The following is a 23,377-nucleotide window of genomic DNA, read 5'->3' on the forward strand; positions in this document are numbered from 1 at the left end:
GCCTATAGCATTTATTCAGTCATTGATCATTGACCTTTGTGCAGGCCCTGCCTCTCAACCCAAGTCACCGAAAACCAAACTCTTATAGAGTACAGAGAGCCCATTAAAACCATAGTGAGCATCAATATCCCAAAACATCCCAAAATTCATAAAATAAAGAATAGCGACTAACACAGTAGGAATATTTATTTATGAAGTTTTTAATTATTGAAAAACAGTACTCTAGATCACATAGAACAGTTTAATTACTTGTAACTGATACTCTAAAATAAACCAGTTCCTATAACTTAAATATGTCCAGTTGGTAGGAATGCCATTTGTATCCCTATAGGAGTGTTTTGATTGATAGACAAATCATGTATTAATATTTTATATGGTGATGACTGAAAATATAAACGCTAAGCTCAAAAAAAAGAAACAGAAATATTTGTGAAAGCAACTCAGTACATAATAAATGATTAACCAGACCTTGCTTTTCTGAACTCTTTCTACAGTAGAAGCTAAATTCAAAAGGTTTCATCCTGATAGTTTTCAATATCCTTTGCTTTGTTCCAGTTCTCAGTGAGACACTGGTCATCTCTGTTTTTCCAGTATTTCCAGGTAATCAGGAAAGAAACTGATGTGGTCACACTCCATAATTATCAGGTAAATAATGCAAATGAAACACAAACATCACCTATTTTAAAGTCATAACTATTGAACAAAAGAAACAGGTGGAAAGGCTTTGGGCAAAATGCACTGCCTACCTCCTAAGTTATTCTACTGAAATGTGGCTTTATAGCAGGCCAGATGACATTTCATTTACATTTGTACTTTTAAAGATTGCAGTAGTTATCTTTGACTAAAGAAAAAAATCTCAGCTTTTCTTCCACATTATACTGCCAATTAGGTGGCAATGTATATTTCTGAATACTACTGAAGAGTTCATGTTTTTATTGAAAAAGAAATTAAAATGATCAGAAATTTGACTGTAAGTTTAAATATCATATGTCACATATTGAAACCTTCAGAAAGCTAATAATAATTGCCAACACAACTTAATTGTAGCCTTTTTTAAAATTTCATATGCATTGGTGCTCTTGTCTGCATGTCTATATGAGGATCTGGGTTACAGAGCATGAACCATGAGGGCTGGGAATTGAATGCAGATCCTCTAGAAGAACGACCAGTTCTCTTAACCACTGAGCCATTTCTCCAGCCTCTTAATACTAGACTTTTAAATAGTCTAGTTGAGGCCATCTTCATTTCAGAAAATGAGAAGATTCTTGGTAGAAGTGGTATTTGATACTCATGTTTTCAAACATTTATTCAGTAATTTGCAGCTTGCTTTCACCTCACAAGAAATTAACTGAAAAATATTACATAATATCTATCCAGATAATTTACAGGACTTTTCCAAAAGACATTTGATCAGTGAGTTCTCTGACATCTTACAGGTGGTTTTCTAAATCTGTTTTATTTTAGGTAGAGTTCTCTGGAAAAAGATGCTTTTCTCAAGGCAATCGATGCCCTGGGTAATTTCCAACAACCTCTACCATATTTTGTTACAGTATTAATAGTCTTTTTCTGTAGGACTCATGTAGCTCGGTCTTTCCTTACACACGGTGTAACTAGGAATGACTATGAATTCCTGATTCTCAGGCATCTACTTCCCATTGTCTGGGATTACAGGCACCCTGTTCAGGGGATTCAGCACAGCCTCGTGGGTGCCATAAGGGGGCATTCTACCAACTTACCTAAACCCTCAGACCTCATTATAGTCACATTTGCTCAGGACTAGTTTGTCTCAGTAGCAAGCTAGATGCTGTAAGGAGTTAAAACTATCATGTAGGGCATTGTCCTCTATGATTTAATCATGCCAGTCACTGCCTTTTCCATTATTCACTGTTTACACAGAAGCAAGCATAGTCATGCTCACCAATGTTCTTTCCGAAGTGGAGAATTCAAATCTGCTTCATTATTTCAAGGCAGCAGTGGAACTTGAAACAGAAAACCTCAGGAAATCACCAGGTCCTTTGGACTTTTCCATGACACACGAAGGAGCTGGACACAGCTGGATGACACTGGAAATGGATCACTGCACCCGCCCTCCTGGCTACCTGTCTTTTGATCAGTGATTTTACTCTGTGTGCCTGCAATGCTCCTCATTATTAGTTCTGCTTACTGGAAGACCTAACTGCTGCCTGCTGCAGTCTGCTGAGGAATGCCTTAGAGCTGTCTGCCAGCACTCAGCTTCAGGAGCTGCTGTTCCCACTCCTTGGGGCTTTGCTGTACTGCCTGAGGCTGTCCTTGAGGCCCTGCTTCAGAGCCTCTTTCAAGCCTGCCCTGCTTCTAATTATCACACTTGAGCTCTCTGTAACCCCAGAGTGGTTACTATGCTACCTTCCATGGTTCGTAGCAGTAGCATGTGGGGTCTCTGTGTGAGGACTCACTTCCTTGACACCATTGCCTCTCTACTGTATCTAAAAGGCACCTTAAAGGGGGGAAGAGGGGATGATGTTTAAGGGGAACTCAAGGAAGTTGAGTTTTGCCCTGTTTGCATTTTAAGGTGGAATGAACTCTTCATAGTAGTTCTGGGAGCCAGCCTCTGTCTGTCTGTCTGTCTCCCTGCTGTGTTTCTTGAAATCTCCTGAGCTGAGCCAGGCACTGCTGTGGAAAAGCTATGCTTATGTTGGCCCAGCTCATTATCTCCTTAATGATTGAGAACTCTTGGGCTGGAGAGATGACTCAGAAGTCAAGAGTACTGACTGACTGTTCTTCCAAAGGTCCTGAGTTCTAATCCCAGCAACTACATGGTGGCTCACAACCATTGGTAATGAGATCTGATGCCCTCTTCTGGTGTGTCTGAATACAACTAATATATATATTACATATTACATATATATACATATTACATATATATATTACATATATAAATATATCTTTAAAAAGAGAGAGAGAAGAACTCTTTCTGAAACCATTTTCCTGTTGTCTCTTTCTTTCTTTCTTTCTTTGTTTCTTTGTTTCTTTCTTTCTTTCTTTCTTTCTTTGGTTGTGAGCCTAGTCTTTAATGGCTGAGCCATCTAAAAGAGGGTCTATAGCCATCTTGTAGCTGAATCCCATCCCCACTATCTCCATAAGATAATACACACTTGCAATCTCAGTGCTGGGGACAGGGAAAGAGCAAGATTACTGGGTCTTTGCAGGACTGTAAGATTACCCTATTTGGCAACTTCAGGCCACTGAGAGACTATCTCAAAGAGTAATATGTATGCATCTGAATGAAAGCACTCAAGATTATTCTCTGGCCTACAAGCTCATATAAATGTGTACAGTCATAAACTTTACCATATTTCCACACATGGACATACACATAAACATACAACCATTTACAACTAGGAACCATTACCACACTGCAGTACATCAGGTTTTCTCATCAGTGAATACCTGAAGCCACATACCTCCTTAGGGTGGCCTAAGCTGTAGCCCTTCCCTGAAACGTCTTCGCCCATACAACTTTCTTTGTCTAAAAGCTCAAGGGACACTGTACTGCTATAGACGTTTTGAAAGCCAGGTTCTTCTCTGGAATTCTCACACTTTTTCTGGGTTACATAGTCTTGACCTATCAGAACTAAACTCAGTGTTAAAGTGCTAAGTTCTTCCACATTACATACATTTGCCCAAGTAAATATGCAATTGTGATTAAATTACAGATAAATTAGCATCTTAGTAACAGATATGTGTGAAGTACTTCATATTCTGTTGTTCTGGAAGAAAGTGTAAACACAGGCACTTTACCTCTTTCCTTTACAGTTTTAATAGTAATGAAATCAAAGAAGCTGATTTCCATATTGCCTCATCTATTAGGTTGCTTGTACTCTACAACCAAATAACACACATTGATAGCAAGAACAGAGTCAGTGTCCACATGTGATGCATGTTATCATGCAGGATCAAGATGTCTGCACAGTGGCTTTCTTCTAAAGCCTCACTCCCTGGCTTATGGCTGCCACGTGTGTTCCTCCTCATTTTTGTAGGAGCCTTCCTCAGAGTTTGTCTGTGTCTTAGCCATTTTATTTTGAATGTATCTTTATTTCTTTGTTTTAGAAGCATGGTCTCATATGTATATCTATGCTATCGTTGAAATCACTCTATTGCTGACTTTGGGCTGGGACCTTTGGTTCTCCTGTCTGCACCTTGAGAGTGCTCATCGCCACTTATTGGGAGAAAATTGGTGATGGATAGGATCATGCACTAAGTCTTCCCTGTAATTTACTCATTTCTGTCTTCAAAGATAGGGAATTATAATCTCAAAACAACTAAAACAAGAGAAAAACCAGCACTCTGTTACACTAGAGGTGCATACTTCAATATGGAAATTTTAGAAAAATACATTACTTAGAGGGACATGCATCCCCTCAATGTCACCTAGCTTACGTTCCATAGGCAAACACAGTAAAAAAGCTTTGCTTGAATCTAAACAGAGTTATCGTGGTACCCCTGGAAATGAATAATGTATCAGTTAATTATTCATACAAAATACTTTTACTCTACATAACATTCCTGGTTTATGTGTATATTATTTAGTTACTCTATGTCTAATGGAATTACTTGTTTGACTCTAGTATCCTGTAATCTGCCAAAACCGTCCCTGAAATGCCATTATGCCTCTGAGCAAGAGATTGGAGTGTGAATCTGGGCTTTGTTTATGCAGGTAAGCTCTGCTATGGATTCCAAAGCCTGCTTGGAGTATTGACATGACTGAGAATTTCAGAGGAATACCATGGTAACAACTTAAGTGTGTTTATGTAACACATGAAAACTTTAGGAAATCTATTCTGGAAATAATTGTGCAAAGTATATTTTTGTTTCCAGGCTTAAAATTATCATTTCAACATTCTTTTTCCAGAATCTAATTGGGCTTTCTATTCCGTCACTGAAATGGAGGATGGGACACCTAAGGGGATGGTTAGAGAAGGCTAACAGTTTGGTTTTAATTTGTATTGAGGGAAAAACAACCCACAGATCTTTGCACATGGTTAGCAGTAGGTTGGAACAGATCATGCTGAGTGAAGGATTAGTTGAAATACAGAGATTTTCCAGATATTAGACTACACCAAAAATTCAATTAAATATCTAATTACAGCTTTAATTGTTAAACAATCAACCTGCTTACTTTCTAGTGTGAAGTGTTTTGCTTCCTGCTGACTCATGAACAGGTGCAGTGTGCAGGTGAGAGCTCTCTTATCACGACATGAGCGTCCCCAGCTCACCCTTTTCCTACATACATCCTGCGTTACTTTTTAAAGCACAGCCTAGAACCACAAAATATGAAAAGCCTGCAGGGCAAACTGTGCACTTAAAGAAGGCCTTGTAGCAAGGAAAATGGCCTGTGCTTGCAGGCCAGCAATCCAGGGTAAAACTGATCAAATCATAGCCCACCTAGTGTCATGTTTCAAATTAGAAGATCTTTCTATTTTAATTCTGAAGATTAGGAAAGGCATCATAATGCAACAAGGTCAAAAAAAAAAGTTTTTTGGAGGGGTTGTTGGTGTAGGTTTGTTTGGGTTTCAGTTTCTTAAAGAAAGTGTAATACATGTTGTTGTCAATGTTAGCAAGTTGCAAGCTACAATTAATGCTAAGAGTCAGAGGGGAAAAAAAAAGAAGAGAGGTTTGAAAGACCCCTTACCCAATAGACTCCAAGGTGTGTAGGTAGCATCAGATGGGCTGCATAGATATCTGTAAACCCTAAAAGTTGTAAATATGCAGTGGCATCAGTTCCCCTGCAAAGCTAATTTCACATGAGAACAACTACCAAAATCTAGCTTTTGATTTATTGCAAATAATAAAAGGTCCAAGTTCAAGCTTCCAAACCGTCTAACACTGAACTCTTTTTTTCTTTTAAAAATAAAGCATGTAAAATTCCAAAGATGATTTTATCTTTCAATTCTCTGTGAAAAATTTAAACTGAGAGATGGTTGGTAGGCAAAACAAAAGTGGAAGCCACTTTTCACGCAGCAGAAACTGTCAGAAGGAATTGAATAGGGCTGAAACTTACAAAGCTAGCAGTTTGAGGCAAATGCAATAACACTTTAAAATAACATTACAAGATTTATTTTAACATACTTAAAATGCAAAAACTCTTCTGAGAATTCTGGAAATGGAAAATGTTTACTTTAGAAGCACTCGGCTATGTTTTGGTTCCACACTAAGCCATAAAAGGATTCATGAAGCCTGCCTAACATGTGGTTCATAATGTCTGCTTTGTAAATTCAGCGTTCAAATAACGCCAGTGGTAAAAAAATTAAATTAAATTAAAAAGATAAACAACCCTGGGTTATCATAACTGTGGAGAGACAAACTCCTGGGTAATGCGAAGAAGACAACTATCAACTTCCATATAAAGCAATAATATAGACATACATTGTATAGCACCCATGGAAAGGGCTTCCTATTGGTGTGAATCCTATGCCACAGCATAATGGTTCCCAACTGTTTGAAATGTAGCTAGGATGACTGCGTCTTAAATTTCATTTTGTTTTAATTGATTTAAATGTAAAAGCTAAGGAGACAGCCACAGCTTGTAGCTACCAAACTGGACAATAGAGGTCTTCCGTTTCTATTGCCAAGGATGAAGTCACTCATGTCTCTGTGGTGGAACACAGTGATGTTCAGATTGTCAGGATTTTCCTTAGGTGGATAAAAGCCTGCTGCTAGTATCAGTCCTTCTTAGACAGACTTACCTCCAATGGCCGCCACATGGATAATAATGCAATTTAGTCACAGAACTTGCTCTTATGGCTACACTGGCCAACTTACTAAAAACTAAAAGCAACAAAGTGAGGTGAAAGAACAAAACGCACCTATTGAAAATATATAATGCAAGATACCAAAGGGATTTTCTAAATGAATTGAGCAAAGCTCATATGAACTCAGTGTCTGAAGCAGCAAGCACAGGGTTTCACTAGGTCCTCTGAGTTTAACTTGTAGCTTTCAGTATAGTATTTTTATAGGATTTCTCACATAGGTCTGCATCTCTGGCTGGGTGCCAGGGTCTCGCGATCATGCCTCAAGGAGAAGAATTCAGGTGTCCTGGTCTACATTACCCTTCAGGAAGCACCAGGTAGGAGCGGGAAAGGAGCCCTGGGCCAACAGGATCCAACCTTGCTAGGAGCTAGTGCTGAGAATACCGGAAGGGCTGGTGGAGAGACAGCCTTCTTTGAGAGCCTTAGGCACCACTCTTCCTTGAGATGATCATTAATGAAACAGTTCTCTGAGATGATCCTTGCTTGTTCATATTGCTTTGCTTGGTGATTGATGACAATGCACACACTGTATTCAGTGTGAATCAGATACTATATACTCTTCGAGGAAGAAATACCCAGGAAGGGAATTTTCTTGGCTGAAGGCTCAAGGCCATATTTGATTGAGTACCTAATGTCATCATTATGTGTTCCAGAACAGGTACAGAGATAGGTAGACATAAGCTCTGCTCTTGTGTTGAGGCTGGGACCTAAATCTTGGTCCTCTGCAAGAGCAAGAAGAGCTCTTAACTACTGTGCTATCTATTAAGCTTCTAAATTCACATTTTGGGCTTGCATTTTTTTCTCTTACACTCTTTGGTTGATTAATAATTCAATTTTAATTTCTGCAGTGAAAACATTAATAGAAATATCTATGTGTCAGAGGTGGAGGCTCTGTCTGAATTTGGGTGTCATATTGACATATCTGAATGTCTAGTATGATGTGAATATGAAATCCCCTTCCAGGCTTGTGAGGCTGAGGAGTGATGCTGGCAAAAGTAGTTCTCTACACATGGCCGTTGAAGGTATGGCACAGACTCACAGGAGGATCCTCACCACATGTTCCTGCCACCTCTGATTGAGCAGCTCTCTGATGCGTCCCCAGCCATGACAGACTGAAACCTCTGCAAGCCAGGTGTTAAAAGAGTCGTTGCTTTCCATTCTCTGGCAAGTGGTTCGCCTAGCCCTGCAAACTCTCTGACATACAGCAGGAGCCTCAGCCCAGCTTTCCAAAGTCCCAGTGTGCTTTGCATTTCACCTTTAAATTAACCTCAAATGGGTTCAGTGTTAAACTAAATCTCCCAGTTTTTCTGCATTAAATTTATGGGTTTTTTGTTTGTTTGTTTGTTAACAGCTCAAACTCTTACTTATAAGCTACATAATGGATACAAAATATTCTTAGGAAAGCAGCCCTAGCTTAGAAATTAGACAATTTGTAACCCCATGTTATTATTGTGCTAATTAGGTTACTTTTTGATCTAGGTCAGTTTACTTATTTGAAATGTGGAGCTAATAAAAGCTATCCTGTTTATGAGACTATTAAAGGGAGTGAAGAAATTCTCAGCTGTTAAAATGCCTTGCTTCTCTTGTAGAAGTCTTGATTCTAGCTTCCAAAGCCTGCCTCAGGATCTCAAAGCTGATTATAGGTTCAAGTTCAGGAGATAAAGCACCTCTGATCTCTAAGGGTGTCTGTGCTGAGTGTACACCCTACCATATTTACCAATAATTTAAAATAAATTTATATGTGTACATTTGAGAAACAACTATGTAAAAATAAAACTTCAATAAATTTTAAGAATTATTACTTAAATAGTTTTTAATATGATTTGTGTAAAAATGTATTTGAACATCTATTTTTAAATAGACTTTTAAAATATATTATTTTACTTTTATTCGTGTGCACACTCGTGTATTTTTGTGTATGTGTGTGAGTGCATGTGTGCCTGCAGGTATCCAAGGAGGCCAGAGGAGGATGCTAGAGTCTGTAAGATGGGGAGACACCAGGTGTGGCAGCAAACTCAGGTTCCTTATAAGGGTTTCAGGTACTCTTAACTACTGATCTATCACTCTGTAGAAGTTTTATCACCATAAGAACTCACCATAGATGTCTATGGAAATGTTGGTTCTTGAGCAAAACAAGTGAGTCTATCGATTAATCTAGTACTTGTTCAAAGTAAAACGCTTCCAGTCCAGCAATGAAGAACAGGTGGAGTGACAGACACACAAGCAGCACACAGATTTCTTAAGAAAAATAACCAGTCAAAAGCATTCCTTCTAGGCTGCACACTTAGATATTTCAGCAACCAATAAAAACATTCCTGCATAGGGTCACAAATTATTTTCAAAACAAAATGTTGTTACGAAAGTAATGCTTGGATTTAAATAATATGTATTTTGAATATTTAATGAAAAGAACATTCAGGAAAGTTCAGATGTTTAACAATAGTTCTCATTTATGTAGCTCTAAGAATAGAGTTTGATAATATTTCACATAGTTAGAAATATCCAGCTCAACTAGAGACCCATCCATGGGCTAGCAGCAATCTCTGACACTGTTAATGGTGCTCTCTTGTGCTTGCAGACAGGAGCCTAGCATGACTGGCTTCTGAGATGTTCCACTCAGAACCTGACTGAAACAAATGCAGAGACCCACAATCAAATATTGAGTGTATATTGAGAACCTTTATGGAAGGGTTGGGAGAAGGGTTGAGGAACCTGCAGGGCTCTGAGGTAGCCCTGCTTCCCTCAAAGGAAGACCAAAGAGTCAACTAACCTGGACCCCTAGGGATCTCAGAGCCTGAACCATCAACCAAAGAACATATACGGGCAGACCAGGGCCCCACACATATGTGGCAGATATGCACCCTGGTCTTCATGTGGGTCCCAAACACCTATGCCAAACAACTGTAAAAGCTGCTGCCTGTACGTGGGATATGTTGTTCTAGTTGGGCTACCTGGTCTGGCCTCAGTGAAACAGGATGTGCCTAGACCCACAGAGGGCAGAGGAATACCAGAGGAGGTTCTCCAACCTCTCAGAGGACAAAGGGAGTAGGGAATTGGAGGAGGGGCTATGGGAGAGGAGACTGGAAGGGCATACTGATTCAGATGTAATGAGAATAAATAAGTATAAAAGGGGGGTGGACAAAATACACCAGAACAAAGCCACCAAAATACTATGAATAAAGACAATTTCAGTGTTTCCCCAACCAAGCAACAGCGCATTCATTCTATGCCATAAATATCAAACACTTTGCTTCGACAGCTAGGCTTATATTTATATTTTCCACTATTCCAGTCAGGGAAAAGTTCAACATTGTCTCAGGTAATTTAGTGCCAAGTCAAGTCTATCTTCAGACATTTGTTCAAGTAACTGGACCAAGGCCACCTGCTGAAGCCTTGTCACAAGTCACAGTGCTCATCTGATTCTTTTCATGGAGCTGGCTGGCAGGGCTGATGCTGAGCAAACAGTAAGGACATAAACAGCACACAGACCCAGTGACTTGTAACAGTGGGAATATTAAATAAACTGTGCCTTCTGACACACTTCAGTAACCGGAAACCACTGAAAATAACTTCCTCTCAAGAATTTTTTAAAAAGAGAAAGTGGAGAAAAGAATGGCCCCAAGCACCAAGAAGGACACAGATGAAATTTTTAAAAAGGATAGGTTCCAGAAGTACAGTATGCAGGTACTCAAGATTAAATCAAAATGAAAGAAATAGCTTGGATTTCAATAAAATAGAAGGTAAAAATTTTGATATCTGCTATTTGAGAGCAACAGTAAAATTAAATATTAAAAACAATATGAAATTCAGAAAACAAATTACTAGAGCATAGGTAGAGCAAGAAACTATTTCTGGTCCAGGAACTATGTTGGATTTGCAGTTCAGGCAGCCTTAATTCTTTGGTTTTTTCACTGTGATTCAATAAAGAACAGAGGACTTCCACTTCCTACTTTTCTGGCATACCTTTATCTCATACCTTTCTAGTTCTTTTGCTTGGACCTACATAACTAATAAGTGATATTAGACCAATCACAACTTCAGATACAACAGATCGTAGTTATCATAATTATGCTTAATTACTGTAGTTATCAGCTAAAAAGTATCAGAATACAAGACATACTGTGGGCAAATTTCATTCCTACAAAATTATAAGAAAAAATAACAAATTAACCTTTGATATGTTAACTCTTAAAATTTGATCATTCCATTTTCTGGGTGTTAGCATTGGTTTTGGTATTATTGTTGTTTACTTCAGTTTAATACAAGGTCAGTGCAGCCAAGGTAGGCCTCAAATTCTACATTTAGCTTAGGATGACTGATTTATTGATCATCTGCCTCAGTCTCCCAACTTCTGGCAACGAAAGCACAATGCAAAAGAACTGACATGATAGATTACATCACTGATATGTTAGTATTTTAATTTAAAATTTTAACATTTGGTATCCATAGAATTATGTTTGGAGTGATAGAAGACATATGAGAAGTCTTTCAATGCACTTAAGAAGAAGATATATGTTCTGTGAATAACGCATCAGGGGTAACTGCTTTCACATTTTTTGAAGGAATAGTCATTAGATTATAGTTAGAGATTATCTAGAGGTTGCACACCATCCAGCGCATTACTCATGGTCCTAGAAGAGATTGTTTACTCAGTCACATTGGCTTTATATTAGTAGCCTGCTGAGAGCAAGAACTGGCCTGAAATCCAGCATGCCACATCAGAATCTTGACTGATGTCGAGAGAGCAAATATGAAAGGCCCCGATGCTGAGAAAGCAAAAGCACTAGGTCACAGAGTTCAGAGCAATGGCCCCACTGGTCCAATTTGGACATGGCAGATGAACTACAATAAAGCTGCTCTGGCTCAGTTCTTCTCAGAGTTGAGTTGCTTCAGAATCACCAACAGAGTGAGTTTGAATACAGATGGATGGCTCCCTCCTTCAAAGTTCCATTTAAGTCTGACTTGGAACTCAAGGCTTTCCATTTCCTTAAAACTACCTTGGGAGAAACACAGTGGAGCAGCATAATCTTTTTTTTACTGTCAAGAAAATAAAGCTCAGAGCCCTCGGCATGCTGCAAGTATCCAAGAGATTGCTTTTGTTAAAGTGATGACCCCAAGACATTCTTCTCTGAACCACATGGGAACATGCTGTTTAGAAACTATTTCCTCCCTGCTCTGACTCAATAATATTCAGGAACTACTTGGCTAGGCAATGAGACTCAGTAAGTAGCAATTCCTTATATAGAATCCTTGTGTCTCATTCCATCAATTCATTTGAAATGTTTGGAGGAGGAATATTTCCATAGTCTTGACTTACAATCACCCACTTGAAGTTATGTAAAAATTGCATTAGACAAGTCACACTCAATGAGTGTGATTTATTTGGTAGGAGGCTGGGGGGGGGGATACTGTAGAGATGGATATCACAGGACAATCCATGGTACTCAACTCTCCCTTCTGCCAAGTCCTTAAGAGTCAGAGGACTGAATTTGGTCAGGGCTTCTTTGGTCTATTAGTCACCTTACTGGTTCTGAGTCAGATCTCTGAGGTGATAAAACAGTTCTTAGCTACATGGCTATCACATTACATAAATGGCTCTATTTAGTTTATTCAAAATTTCTAGAAAATACTAAATTGGCATATTAGGTGTAAGGGAATATGTAGACCAAACAAGGATAGCAAAAGAGCATCCATTGATACAGCCACACAGGGACACTTAGTGGTTACTGGACTGTTCATGTTACTTTGCAAACATTATAAATAAAACCAGAAAAGAAAATATCTTTTAGAATTTTTGTTTGTCCTACTTCTTTGGAGCTTAATCCTCTTTAAAATAGAACAGAGTTCCTATTCATTGATAAATTGTTTTAAATTAGTTCTGATAAGTGATTTACCTTGGCTGTGTTGAAGTGCTTCAAATCAGGTACTTGGGTTTTTTTGGTGTACAAACAATTATTTCTATATTTACAAGTGTACCAACAAAACTCTACACTACATATAACCAAAAATTAAAATACTTATAAAGGATCATTCTAAACAATCAAACAGTAGGCAAAATACTGCAACCTGAAACTGTGAGACAAAGATAGTGAGCAAATTTAGGGAAGAAGAAAATATACACATTGAAGCCACTGGTAGAATCCACTACAGCCATCACCTTTCCCATTTCTACCTACTATACTGAGCTTCATATGGAGTAAAAGAGGCATTCTCTCTACTGGTATTATACTTGAAAAAGAAAATTTCATTTAGTAACTATTTAAATGGCATGGAGAAACATAGTAGGTAATGTAGTTCATCTTTAGATCTAAAAAGTCCAACATTATATACAATGGTATCCTCAACTGTTATTCAGTGTTTCACCTGGTGTGAATAAAGGCAGCGCTTTCTACTGTCATTAAAAATATACTCTATGCTGAATGGTGGCTGGCCCATACCAATAATCCAAATGTTTAAGAGGCAGAAGGATGGTAATTATCACAATATGAGGCTAGAAAGAAAGTTCAACAGAGAAAGTTCAAGAACAGCCTGTCTAAAGGAATTCTAGAAATATCAAATCATTTGGCACATAGTCCAGCAATTATTATAGTATAGAATCATTGAACATTTATATATAGAATCATTGAACATTTCTCAAATTGGGGGAAAGGTGCTTAATGTCCCCTATCACTGTCACACAGGGTGATCACAACAGGCACTAACAGAGAAAACAGATAAACACAAAACTGAGGGACCTGGGGGTGGTATCATGGGAACTAAAACACATCAAAAATAAATTCCTTTTGATGAGCACTCTAAAAAGGATGGAATCTCTTCTACAGCACTTCTACATAAGATATGGCCAAAATTACCTGACAAGCTGACTAGGTAGAATCAGTGCCAAGAGTACAAAATAATGTACTTTGAGAATATTACCAAATGAAGAAAATTAAAGAACACGCAAGTAATTGCAGACTTGATTTCAAGATTGAAGTCAGCACCATATACAGGCAAACAACAACAAAACAAATGAAAGAATTAGGATAGTTTAGAAAAATCTGTATTGGTTGGTGAAATTATATAAGTGTTATTTAAATTGCCTTGATACTTGTAGAATGGCCACAAAGATATGTGTTTAGACAATGGTGGGTGAAAAGAATACAGATTCTGTACATACTGTGGTGATGCTGAATTATTGTGGTCACTGTGTTGACATTGCCCTGAGAAGGGATTAAAGAGCTGACAGCTCAGCGTAACTCTGTGGACAGAATATATGCCAATTATACACCAGGCAGAAATGTAAGAATTCTGCTGGCATCTGCCATAACTACAGTTGTCCTGCTCATGTCTCATGTTCCCCACTTTGTTGAACACAACTTTCCAAAATACAGAAGGAAGCTTAAGATAAAGATCATGTCTGTAAGCTCATAGAAATGGGATAATATAAAGAAACTTCATCATAAGAATTCATACTTTCAAATATCTTCCTCCACTACTATTCAACTTGACATAATATAGCCTTAAGCACTGAACTCATAGCTATCAAAACAGGCCCAGTGCTGCAGTGACAAACAAGAATTCCAGATATTTGCTTGTATGTGTGTGTGTGTGTGTGTGTGTGTGTGTACAAATTAATCTGTGATAACATATGCTTGCTGTATGTCCATAGCATAGATCACTGAAATGTAAACCTACTATAGATTTCTAAAAAATGGTTTGTTCCAACAGATTATTAGTACATACTTTTGAAATAATATTCATTTTAAAGTGAATGTATGAAGCACTTAGACTTATTCTATGTGATATTCATTGAATAAATTAGATAGTATACACTTACAAGTCATATCTTCATAAGGCATACAAGAACAAGCTTACCATGACTGGGGTATCCAGGTGTAGAGGGGTCTCCTCCTGGATTCAGAGTCACCATAAAAGGCTCAGAGCTAAGGACTGAAGACTCTGGTGCATCACAGGGATCAATGTAGAGAAGAGCACCTCCAAACCCAGCCTTTTCCAATAAGGAAATCTACAGAGCAAATAAACAGTTGAAAGTGTTATACACAGTAGATGGGTCCTGCATCACTCTGTCCTTATTGTCAGCAGACAGAATGATTCTTTCCACATTTAAAAGAAAATTGCTTTTTCTGTTTTCCAAAATTTGAGATGTGCAATATTTTCCTACTTTGCTTTTCATCATTGAGGTAAACATCATGACCAAAAGGCAACTTGTGGAGGATAGGTTTATTTCTCTAACAGTTCCACATCACCAAAGAATTTCAGGACAGGAACTTAAAGCAGGAACCTAGAGGGAGGAATTGAAATTGGAGAAGAGACTTTTGGAGAACACTGCTTGCTGACTTTCTTCCCTTGGTTTGCTAAGTTACTATTCTTATACAGCTCAGACCCATCTGCCCAAGGATGGCAATGCCCACAATGTAAATCCTTTATTGTTTAACAACTAAGAAAATATGTCACAGAGGTGCCCAAAGGCAAATCTTATGGAGACAATTCTTCAACTGAGATTCAAGTAAGTCTAGGTTTGTGTCAAGTCAACAAAAACTTACTATACTAATTACCAATAGAACATAAAACAATGTGGACTGTACATGGATGAATTTTCTTATTTTATTTTATTTTTAAATATAGCATGTGGAACTTACTCTTTGAAAATATCATATAGGCATATAATGTATTTGTATCATATCTCCTCAATCCTTCCAGCTCATTCTTGGTTCTCTGCAAATTACCTTTCCAAATTCATGTCTTCAGTTTTTGTTTTGTTTTGATTTGATTTTAAAACACCTGCCCAGTCCAATTGGTGCAGCCCATATATACACAAGTTTAATTTCAGGTCACTTCTGTAGGAATGGGCAACAACAGCTGTTGGGAGTTGCAGTTCTGACACGTTTAGAAGACACTCTTTCACTCAAGTTTCCCTGACCTCTGTCTATGATTTTATGGTGTTTTCTGAGCCTTAGGGAAAGAGTGTGATATGAATGTCCCATTCTTAATTTGAGTTCTTGACTACTCCTTTCTACCTTGTAGGTAACATTTCTATATTGTTTATATATGATTTCTTTCTCTACTAAAGACTTTCACACTCTCTTTTTAAAAATTGTCTAAGGACTTTCTACTGTTTTAAAGCTATCAGAGGTTCGCTCATGGATAGGGTTCTGCTTTTATATAAATGGTATTCTTCTGCTTGTTCTTTTGTTTCTCCAGAACTCAAGGTAGTCCAGTAAGATGATGTATTTCCTTCAGAGGCAACGCTCTCTTAGCAAAAAAAAAAAATAAATAAAAAAATAGAAAACTTCTTCTCTTGCTCTTTGGATAGTAGCTACTATTATGAATCGTTCAAGATCCTCCACAACATCACTCGTTTTGCATCCTCAGCCTTACCTGGGAGACAGGAAAGTTAAAGCATTTCCAAATGACCTCATCAGAGGTTTGTTTTTGAAACAATCCTTTCCTGTCTGATGATGTTAGAAAATATTTGAAAGCAGAGCCAGGATGCCTTCTTCAATATGTTTGATGTAAAGATTTATTCTGTTATTCAAAAGTACGCAATGTATAGTTTAATGGCAAAGATGAGCTTGACAATGTCTCATGTTCCAGATTATTTTATCATGTTTAACTGATTTATTTTTTGTTACATGTTTTACTGTCACTTAATCTAATATGAATAACAATAATGATTTGCCACTTCTATTTGTTTTCCATCGGAGAGTAAAAGTAATTAGAGGTCATTTTAGTAATAAAACAGAGTAAGATTAACACCTATATTGAGTGTAGTTATTGCTACAGATCCAGGGACCTGACTTAATACTTATATTTTACTTCCCAATTAGCTTTACACACAGTTGTTTATTGAACCATGCACTAGACTAAGGAAAAATCTCTATGACCTTGAGTAGGCCCTGTGTTGAGAGCAAGGATCAAGCTTGTTTTCCAGAACTCAGGTTAATAATGCATATCATAGAATGCCTCATAGGCAAGCAACAGTATTGCTACATAAACATTTCTATGGGAAGAATGGTCTTGGCATAGCATCTATTCCTCAATAAAATGGAGCCCAGAGAAAACATTTGGAATACTCAATGTATGTGTTTATTATTGAAAAAAAATGTAATCATACACACAGAGACACCCACACAAGCAAACACACACACACACACACACACACACACACATAAATACACCCACTCATGCACATGTGCACGTGTCCTAGTTTGGCTTCTATTGCTGTGATAGAGAGGATGGCCAAAGGCAGCTTTAGGAGGGAAAAGATTTATTTGATCTGCATGTTACAGTCCATCATTTATAGAAATAAATCCAGCAATTAAAGGCAGGAACTTGAATCTGTAAACAATGGGGAATTCTGCTTTCTGGCTTTAAGACTTGTATTCAGCTACCCATCTTATATACTCTATGGCCATTGGTCCAACAGTGGCATCTTTACATTGCCTGTGCCTCCTAAGTCAGCAACTAAAAAAATAAAAATAAAATAAAATAAAAAAGTGTTTGCTGACATAACATGCCCAAAGGGTAATCTGAGGAAAACATTTCTGAAACTAAGAGCCAATCTTCCACGTGTGTAAAGTCAACAAACATCATTAGGCATCACAGAAAGAAAGTAACTTATGAAAATAAAATTAAAACATAGACATTTAATATAAGTTGGCATTTCAATGTGATTATGTTTAAATGTTTTATACTTTATAATTTTGATATAGTTAACAATGGTTCATACATTTTAATTAGAATATAGGTGACAATGAGAACCCGGAAGGAAACCAAATACCTTCTACAGCAATCCACTCAAACCAGACAGACCTCTGTCTTTCACATTCTGAGCTTCAGCAGAAAGAAGGAAGAAACTTATTGGATGGGGAACATTAATGGGAAAAGAATACATGGTTGAGAGGTCCAGGCTTAAGGTTGTGTATCTCAAACTCACCACGAAATGCTGTTGAAGGACTTCTAACTATTGGAGAATATATTGTGGAATATAAACCTCTCTTATAAAACAGTTATTTTCTACATTAAAATACTATTTTATTCATAAAGCAATTTCAGTTTGTTCAGATTAAAACTTTCCATTAGGTGTATACAGATTTTTGACATTGCAACATGATATGATCATTTGTAAAATGTATGATTTGCAAAGTGAACTGTACAACCTATTTATAAAATTGTAACAAAATTTCATAATGTTTTAAGATTACGTTATTGTGTTATATTGGCCTACAATTAGAACTATCACAGGTCACATATGAATGACAGAGTACAGTTTCTTTGCTTGTTTCTTAATAAATAATAAGCATTTTTTATGTTGATGAGTTCTACATGATTTCCATGTCTATTGTTGAATTACATAAATAATACTATATCAAGAAGTTATCAAATGTTATTTAACCAACCCATTATATATAATACTTAATTTTATATTGAAATAAATGGCTTTTTGGATAAAATTCTGTATAATATCTACTTTGTAAAATATTGCAATATTTTGAAACGGCATTGGAAATTTACCAAGAAGTCATTCATGAAATTAAAAATTACTGCATTGAGCTACTGAACACAAGATAAAGATGATATTAGAGAACAAATATAACAGCACAGAAGTGCTTGCCACAAGGCCCAGATTTTCAAAGGAATATGGAAACAGAAGTCAGGTCACATTAGGATCATCCTTTAAAGACTCAGGAAAGCAGTTTATCCTAGAAAATGTATTCAGTTTTCCTCATTGTTTCATTATAGTTTATTTACTGCAGAAAATATCATGGGGTCATGTTGGCACCAGTAAGAGAACCCTAGGAAGGGTGAAACTTAACTGAGAAATTTTGTCTATCAGATTGGAATGTGAGTAGTTCTGTTGGATATTTTCTTGAACATGAATAATAGGAAATTGCCTAGCACATTGTGATTGGTACACACCTTGGACAGACGGTTCTGAGTTGTATTAAAAAAAAAAAAAAAAAGGCAAGCTTAGCAAGCCATGTGGGGAAAGCCAGTAAGCACTGTTTCTCCATGGCCTCTGCTTCAGTTCCTGCATCTAGGTCTCTGCTTGAGATCCTACTCCATTCTTTCAGTGATGGACTGTTATCAGCAAGTGTAAGTGAAACAAATCTTTTCCTTCTCCATGTTAGCTGTAATTAGTGTTTTAGGAAAGAATCAGATACTAAGTAGATTATGTGTGACAGACATATTTTATTAGACAAATATATTTGTTGTAGGTACAAAGTTAATTTCAATACAATGTGAATGGATGAAAGCAGATAAGCTTGTGGCATATCTTTTTGGTGTAGGAGGCCTGCACATTGTTAGAAGGTGAGAATATCTAGCACTGTTCAGCACCTTTTACAACTCAGATCACTTTAGTTTCTGGATAACTATATTAGCAGTATAAGTCCTGAATCTAGGAGGCAAATGTTAGGCTACAACTTCCTGTTTGGTTCTCTTCAAGCTGTTAACCATATTAAAGTGGTTTGTAGATAGGAGATTCTAGGCAGACACAATATGAACTATTCAGGACACTGGTGACAAACCAGAATCAGGTGATAGGAAGAGAAGAGATGCTCTGAAGGCTCCAGTCAGCCTCCTTCCTTTCAGTTTGACTAGCTCATATTTTTCTCTTTCTTTAAAAGGGCTTCAATTACTTCCAAATAAACCTGTACCAACCAAATAAATGCAAAAGTGTCCTGATGGAAGAGATTTATGAAGTCTGCTACCTCTTTTGACATTATGAATAGAGGACAGCATACATGATCTCTCTCCTCCTTGGTTTCATCATTTACAAAATGCAAAAATTGAGCTACATTTTTAACAAACATCTTTTGTGATCCAAATGAAAAGCCATGAAGTCTAACCCAGTGGTCTTGAAACATCAATGAAGGTTTAATTATTGTGTTTTAGACAGATGTCCATTCTCTAACAACAAGGACATTTTCTCAGGAACTGTTCTTAGGAAAATTCTCTATTGCATAAACATTAGAGAATCTGTGTACACAAACTGAGATGGTGTATATAGTCTAAGTATACATGGTCCACTTTAAACAAAATAACAATATCTATCTATCTATCTATCTATCTATCTATCATCTATCACATTACTTATATATTGTCATAATTGAAATTCTCTTTTAAAACTATGTCTAATAGCATTCTCTGTAATGCCACTGTGAAATACTATTTTCAAAACTTATTCACATTTTATAATCTAAACCTTGAGGCTTATTGCTTTATAGAGGACTATTTATTATATAATCATAAGATTAAGTAAACTTGTTTTAATGAAACTATCAACCTTGTATTTATCCTGAGAATATTTGTACTTTAAATGATTCAATCAGTAGTTTATTTCAAGAAGAGAAGTTAACTGCTATACACAGCTATTGAATGTTTATTCAAAATGTCCAAAATATTTATCCAAAATCATATATATGCTTGAAATTATGCTTTCCATAAAAATAGGAATAATAAAATCAACTGACAAGAGTCCATTGTACTAGACAGTGCTAAATCCTTTGTCAAATGACAAGGGGGACTTTTCCTGCATTCAAAAGAAGCAAGGCTATTTGAAAGTCTTTCGGACTTTCAGATTATCTCATTAGGACATATGCTCCTGATGGAGCAGCTAGATGAGTCACTAAGGAGTTTCTTAGCTCTCCTGAGACACATTCAAGTTGGTATACCAGATGTCATAGTTACTTTTTATATTGTTGTGATTAAACATCCTAGTAAAAGATAGTTAGTGGAGGAGGGTTTTTACTGACTCAGCAGTGGTAGGGATTGGGTCTAAGGCTGTCTCAATTCAATTCGGTAGCCAAAGGATGAGGTTTTCCATCCTCAGCTGGATTTGACTGGCAATAAAGAATTGCTGTACAGCCAATGGCTGGGCAGGTAGACTGAGGTGTGACCTGGAGATTCATGGGCCTAGAATCCCAGGGACAGGGAGCAGAAATTTACCATGATTTGAGCTGCAAAAGGAAAATCATGAAAAATGTAGATGAGAAGGAATGTGCCCTGGAAGGGCTGCCCAGAAGTATCCTAGGCAGTAAAGACTAGATAGCCACCCAGAAGGAGCCAGGGCAACAAAGATAAAATATAGAATTAAAGGGCTTTAAGCCAGGATTACAAAAGGGAAATGTGTGTTACTGGTGGGGAGGATAAGAACTGACCAGCCTTTGAGCTAGTCAAGGCACATTATAATTAACTCTCTCTCTCTCTCTGTGTGTGTGTGTGTGTGTGTGTGTGTGTGTGTGTGTGTGTGTGTGTGTGTTTCATGAGCAAATCCAGAAAGTTCCTGGTGCAACTTGCCAGGAACCAAATCAGTGTAGCTAAACTTGCAACAACAGTAGAAACCCAAAGCACCTGATCACATGACATCTAAAATCAAGAAGCAGGCAATGAAGAGTGCATGTGCTCAGCTCATTTTCTCTTTGTTTTATAGTTGAGAACATAGCCCAGGGAATGGTTCCACCTAGAGTGGGCTGGTCTTTCCAGCTTAATTATCTGTATGTGAATAATATTTATAGGCATGCTCAGAGATCTGTCTGTCAGAAATCTTTAACTCTTATCAAGTTTACACTTGAGAGTAACCACCCACAGAGATATATCACCTTGTTAAATCTATTATCATATCTTCTCTACTGCACTCCTGTCACTGCAAGACAGAAACCCTCATATCAAAGTATATGCAGTGTCACCAAAACTCAAGTGATATTTTATTTTGTTTTTATTTCTAACAATTAAAATATGTTTGAAGAAAACCTTTAACAATAGCAAAATTTTGCCAACTTGAAGTGAGATTGATATAACTTCAAATTACTTATTACCTAGTGCAGTTAAGTGGCAAAAATGATTTTACTACTTTTGCTGAACAGCTGTTTATTCTACTGTACTTATCAACTAATAAATGGTTGAATAAACAAATGTTTCATATGTATCCATCATGTCCATACTGCACAGAAATGTTATTTTGATCTATTGTTCACACACTGAGGCTGAGAAGCTCATGTGACATATTTTGTTGTGGCATTTACAGACATTGTTACAGTATGACTGTAAGTATTAAGGCAGATTGTTTTGTAAAATTTAGAAATAAAACAAAACATTTAATTAAATGTGTTACATTTGCCCCTTATCATTCTTTAAAATACAAGTTAAAAATAATTTTATTTTGTTTATGCTGCTGTCTTGTTATTGAAGAGTGGAGACAGACTTGTGGGAATTCCCCTAGAAGGCTTTGATTTTGTGATTTTTGTCTTGCTCACAAGTTCTTATACAAGGATACATTGGGCCATTTCAAGATTATTTTTCACATGCATCATATCATGAACCACACTTGGACATTTCTAGTTGTTTACAGTAAAAGATAAATTACCAAAAAATCAACTGCCAAAAAATGGCAGTACCAGTACATGGTCAGATAATAGGTGGTAACTGCAAAGACCAGACCCAGGTGTTACATTTTTGACATAGGTTACCATTCATTGCATTTAACAAGGCAAATCTGGACACTCAGTGGGTATATACACTTTAGATACCAAGGGAAAATTCAGACAAAGAAATTCAAATCCAAAGTTACAAGAAAAATGTTTCTGTTACTTCTTATACTTCTGTTTCTTCTTTCAACCTCATCTTTCATTTCATAGTTGTTACTTTTTTAACATAACTCATTTCTTCAGTGTCTAGTAAGAAAATATCAGTTGAATTCAGCAGCTGATTTACTTATCAACTACTGAGACCTCAGCTAATGTGTTCTAATCAACTCAGCCACCAATTGACAACTTACCATTTTGGACTGATGCATGCTACCTTTGATCTTCATATTTTCCTTGCACAAAATTCACGGCACTTCTAGAATGCCATAGTCATTTCAAACATCAAATGGAGGTGGTTCTGATTTCCATCCCTCAACACCTTCACAGCATCAGTAGAGCATTAGGAATAACACTTGGACATTTGTAGTTACTACAGCTTTTTGAGCTCTTTTATGGAAAACAGGAGTATAACAGAAAAACTATAGTTTAACAGAGACTGACATGCTGTTGCCAGTTGCGTAGTGTTCCCTCAAAACCCACACACGGAAGTCCTCATCCTCAGCACAGTAAAATACAACTACTATTGGAGGTAGAGCCTTGGACAAGGGGGATAATATTGATAAATGAGTGGACACTAATCTCAAAGGAGTGGTTTCCTGATAAGGTAGAAAGACCTGGAGAGATTACATAATTAGCAAAGTGTATGTTGCACAAGTGTGAGGACTTAAGTGTGAGCCCTGCAACCCAACTAAAGAAGCTAAGTGTAAGTCAGTCTGACGGTTCCTCAGAAAATTGGACATAGTAATACCGGAGGATCCCACAATACCTCTCCTGGGCATATACCAGAAGATGTCCCAACCGGTAAGAAGGACACATGCTCCACTATGTTCATAACAACCTTATTTTTAATAACCAGAAGCTGGAAGGAACCCAGATGCCCCTCAACAGAGGAATGGATACAGAAAATGTGGTTCATTTACACAATGGAGTACTACTCAGCTATTAAAAAGAATGAATTTATGAAATTCCTAGGCAAATGGATGGACCTGGAGGACATCATCCTGA

At 37.1% G+C, this 23,377-nt stretch overlaps 1 protein-coding gene across 2 annotated transcripts in view; it reads right to left on the reverse strand.

Annotated features, from left to right (window-relative positions):
* Positions 1-23,377, reverse strand: part of Naaladl2 (N-acetylated alpha-linked acidic dipeptidase like 2) — a 1,234,236-nt gene that overhangs the window by 479,110 nt on the left and 731,749 nt on the right. For both annotated transcript variants that reach the window (XM_029474777.1, XM_021158905.2), the window contains exon 5: positions 14,640-14,790. In XM_029474777.1, coding sequence (XP_029330637.1) covers positions 14,640-14,790 — 151 coding nt within the window. The remainder of the gene's footprint in view (positions 1-14,639; positions 14,791-23,377) is intronic.

The sequence above is a fragment of the Mus caroli genome, chromosome 3 (genome assembly GCF_900094665.2).
Source record: "Mus caroli chromosome 3, CAROLI_EIJ_v1.1, whole genome shotgun sequence".
Lineage (NCBI taxonomy): Eukaryota > Metazoa > Chordata > Mammalia > Rodentia > Muridae > Mus > Mus caroli.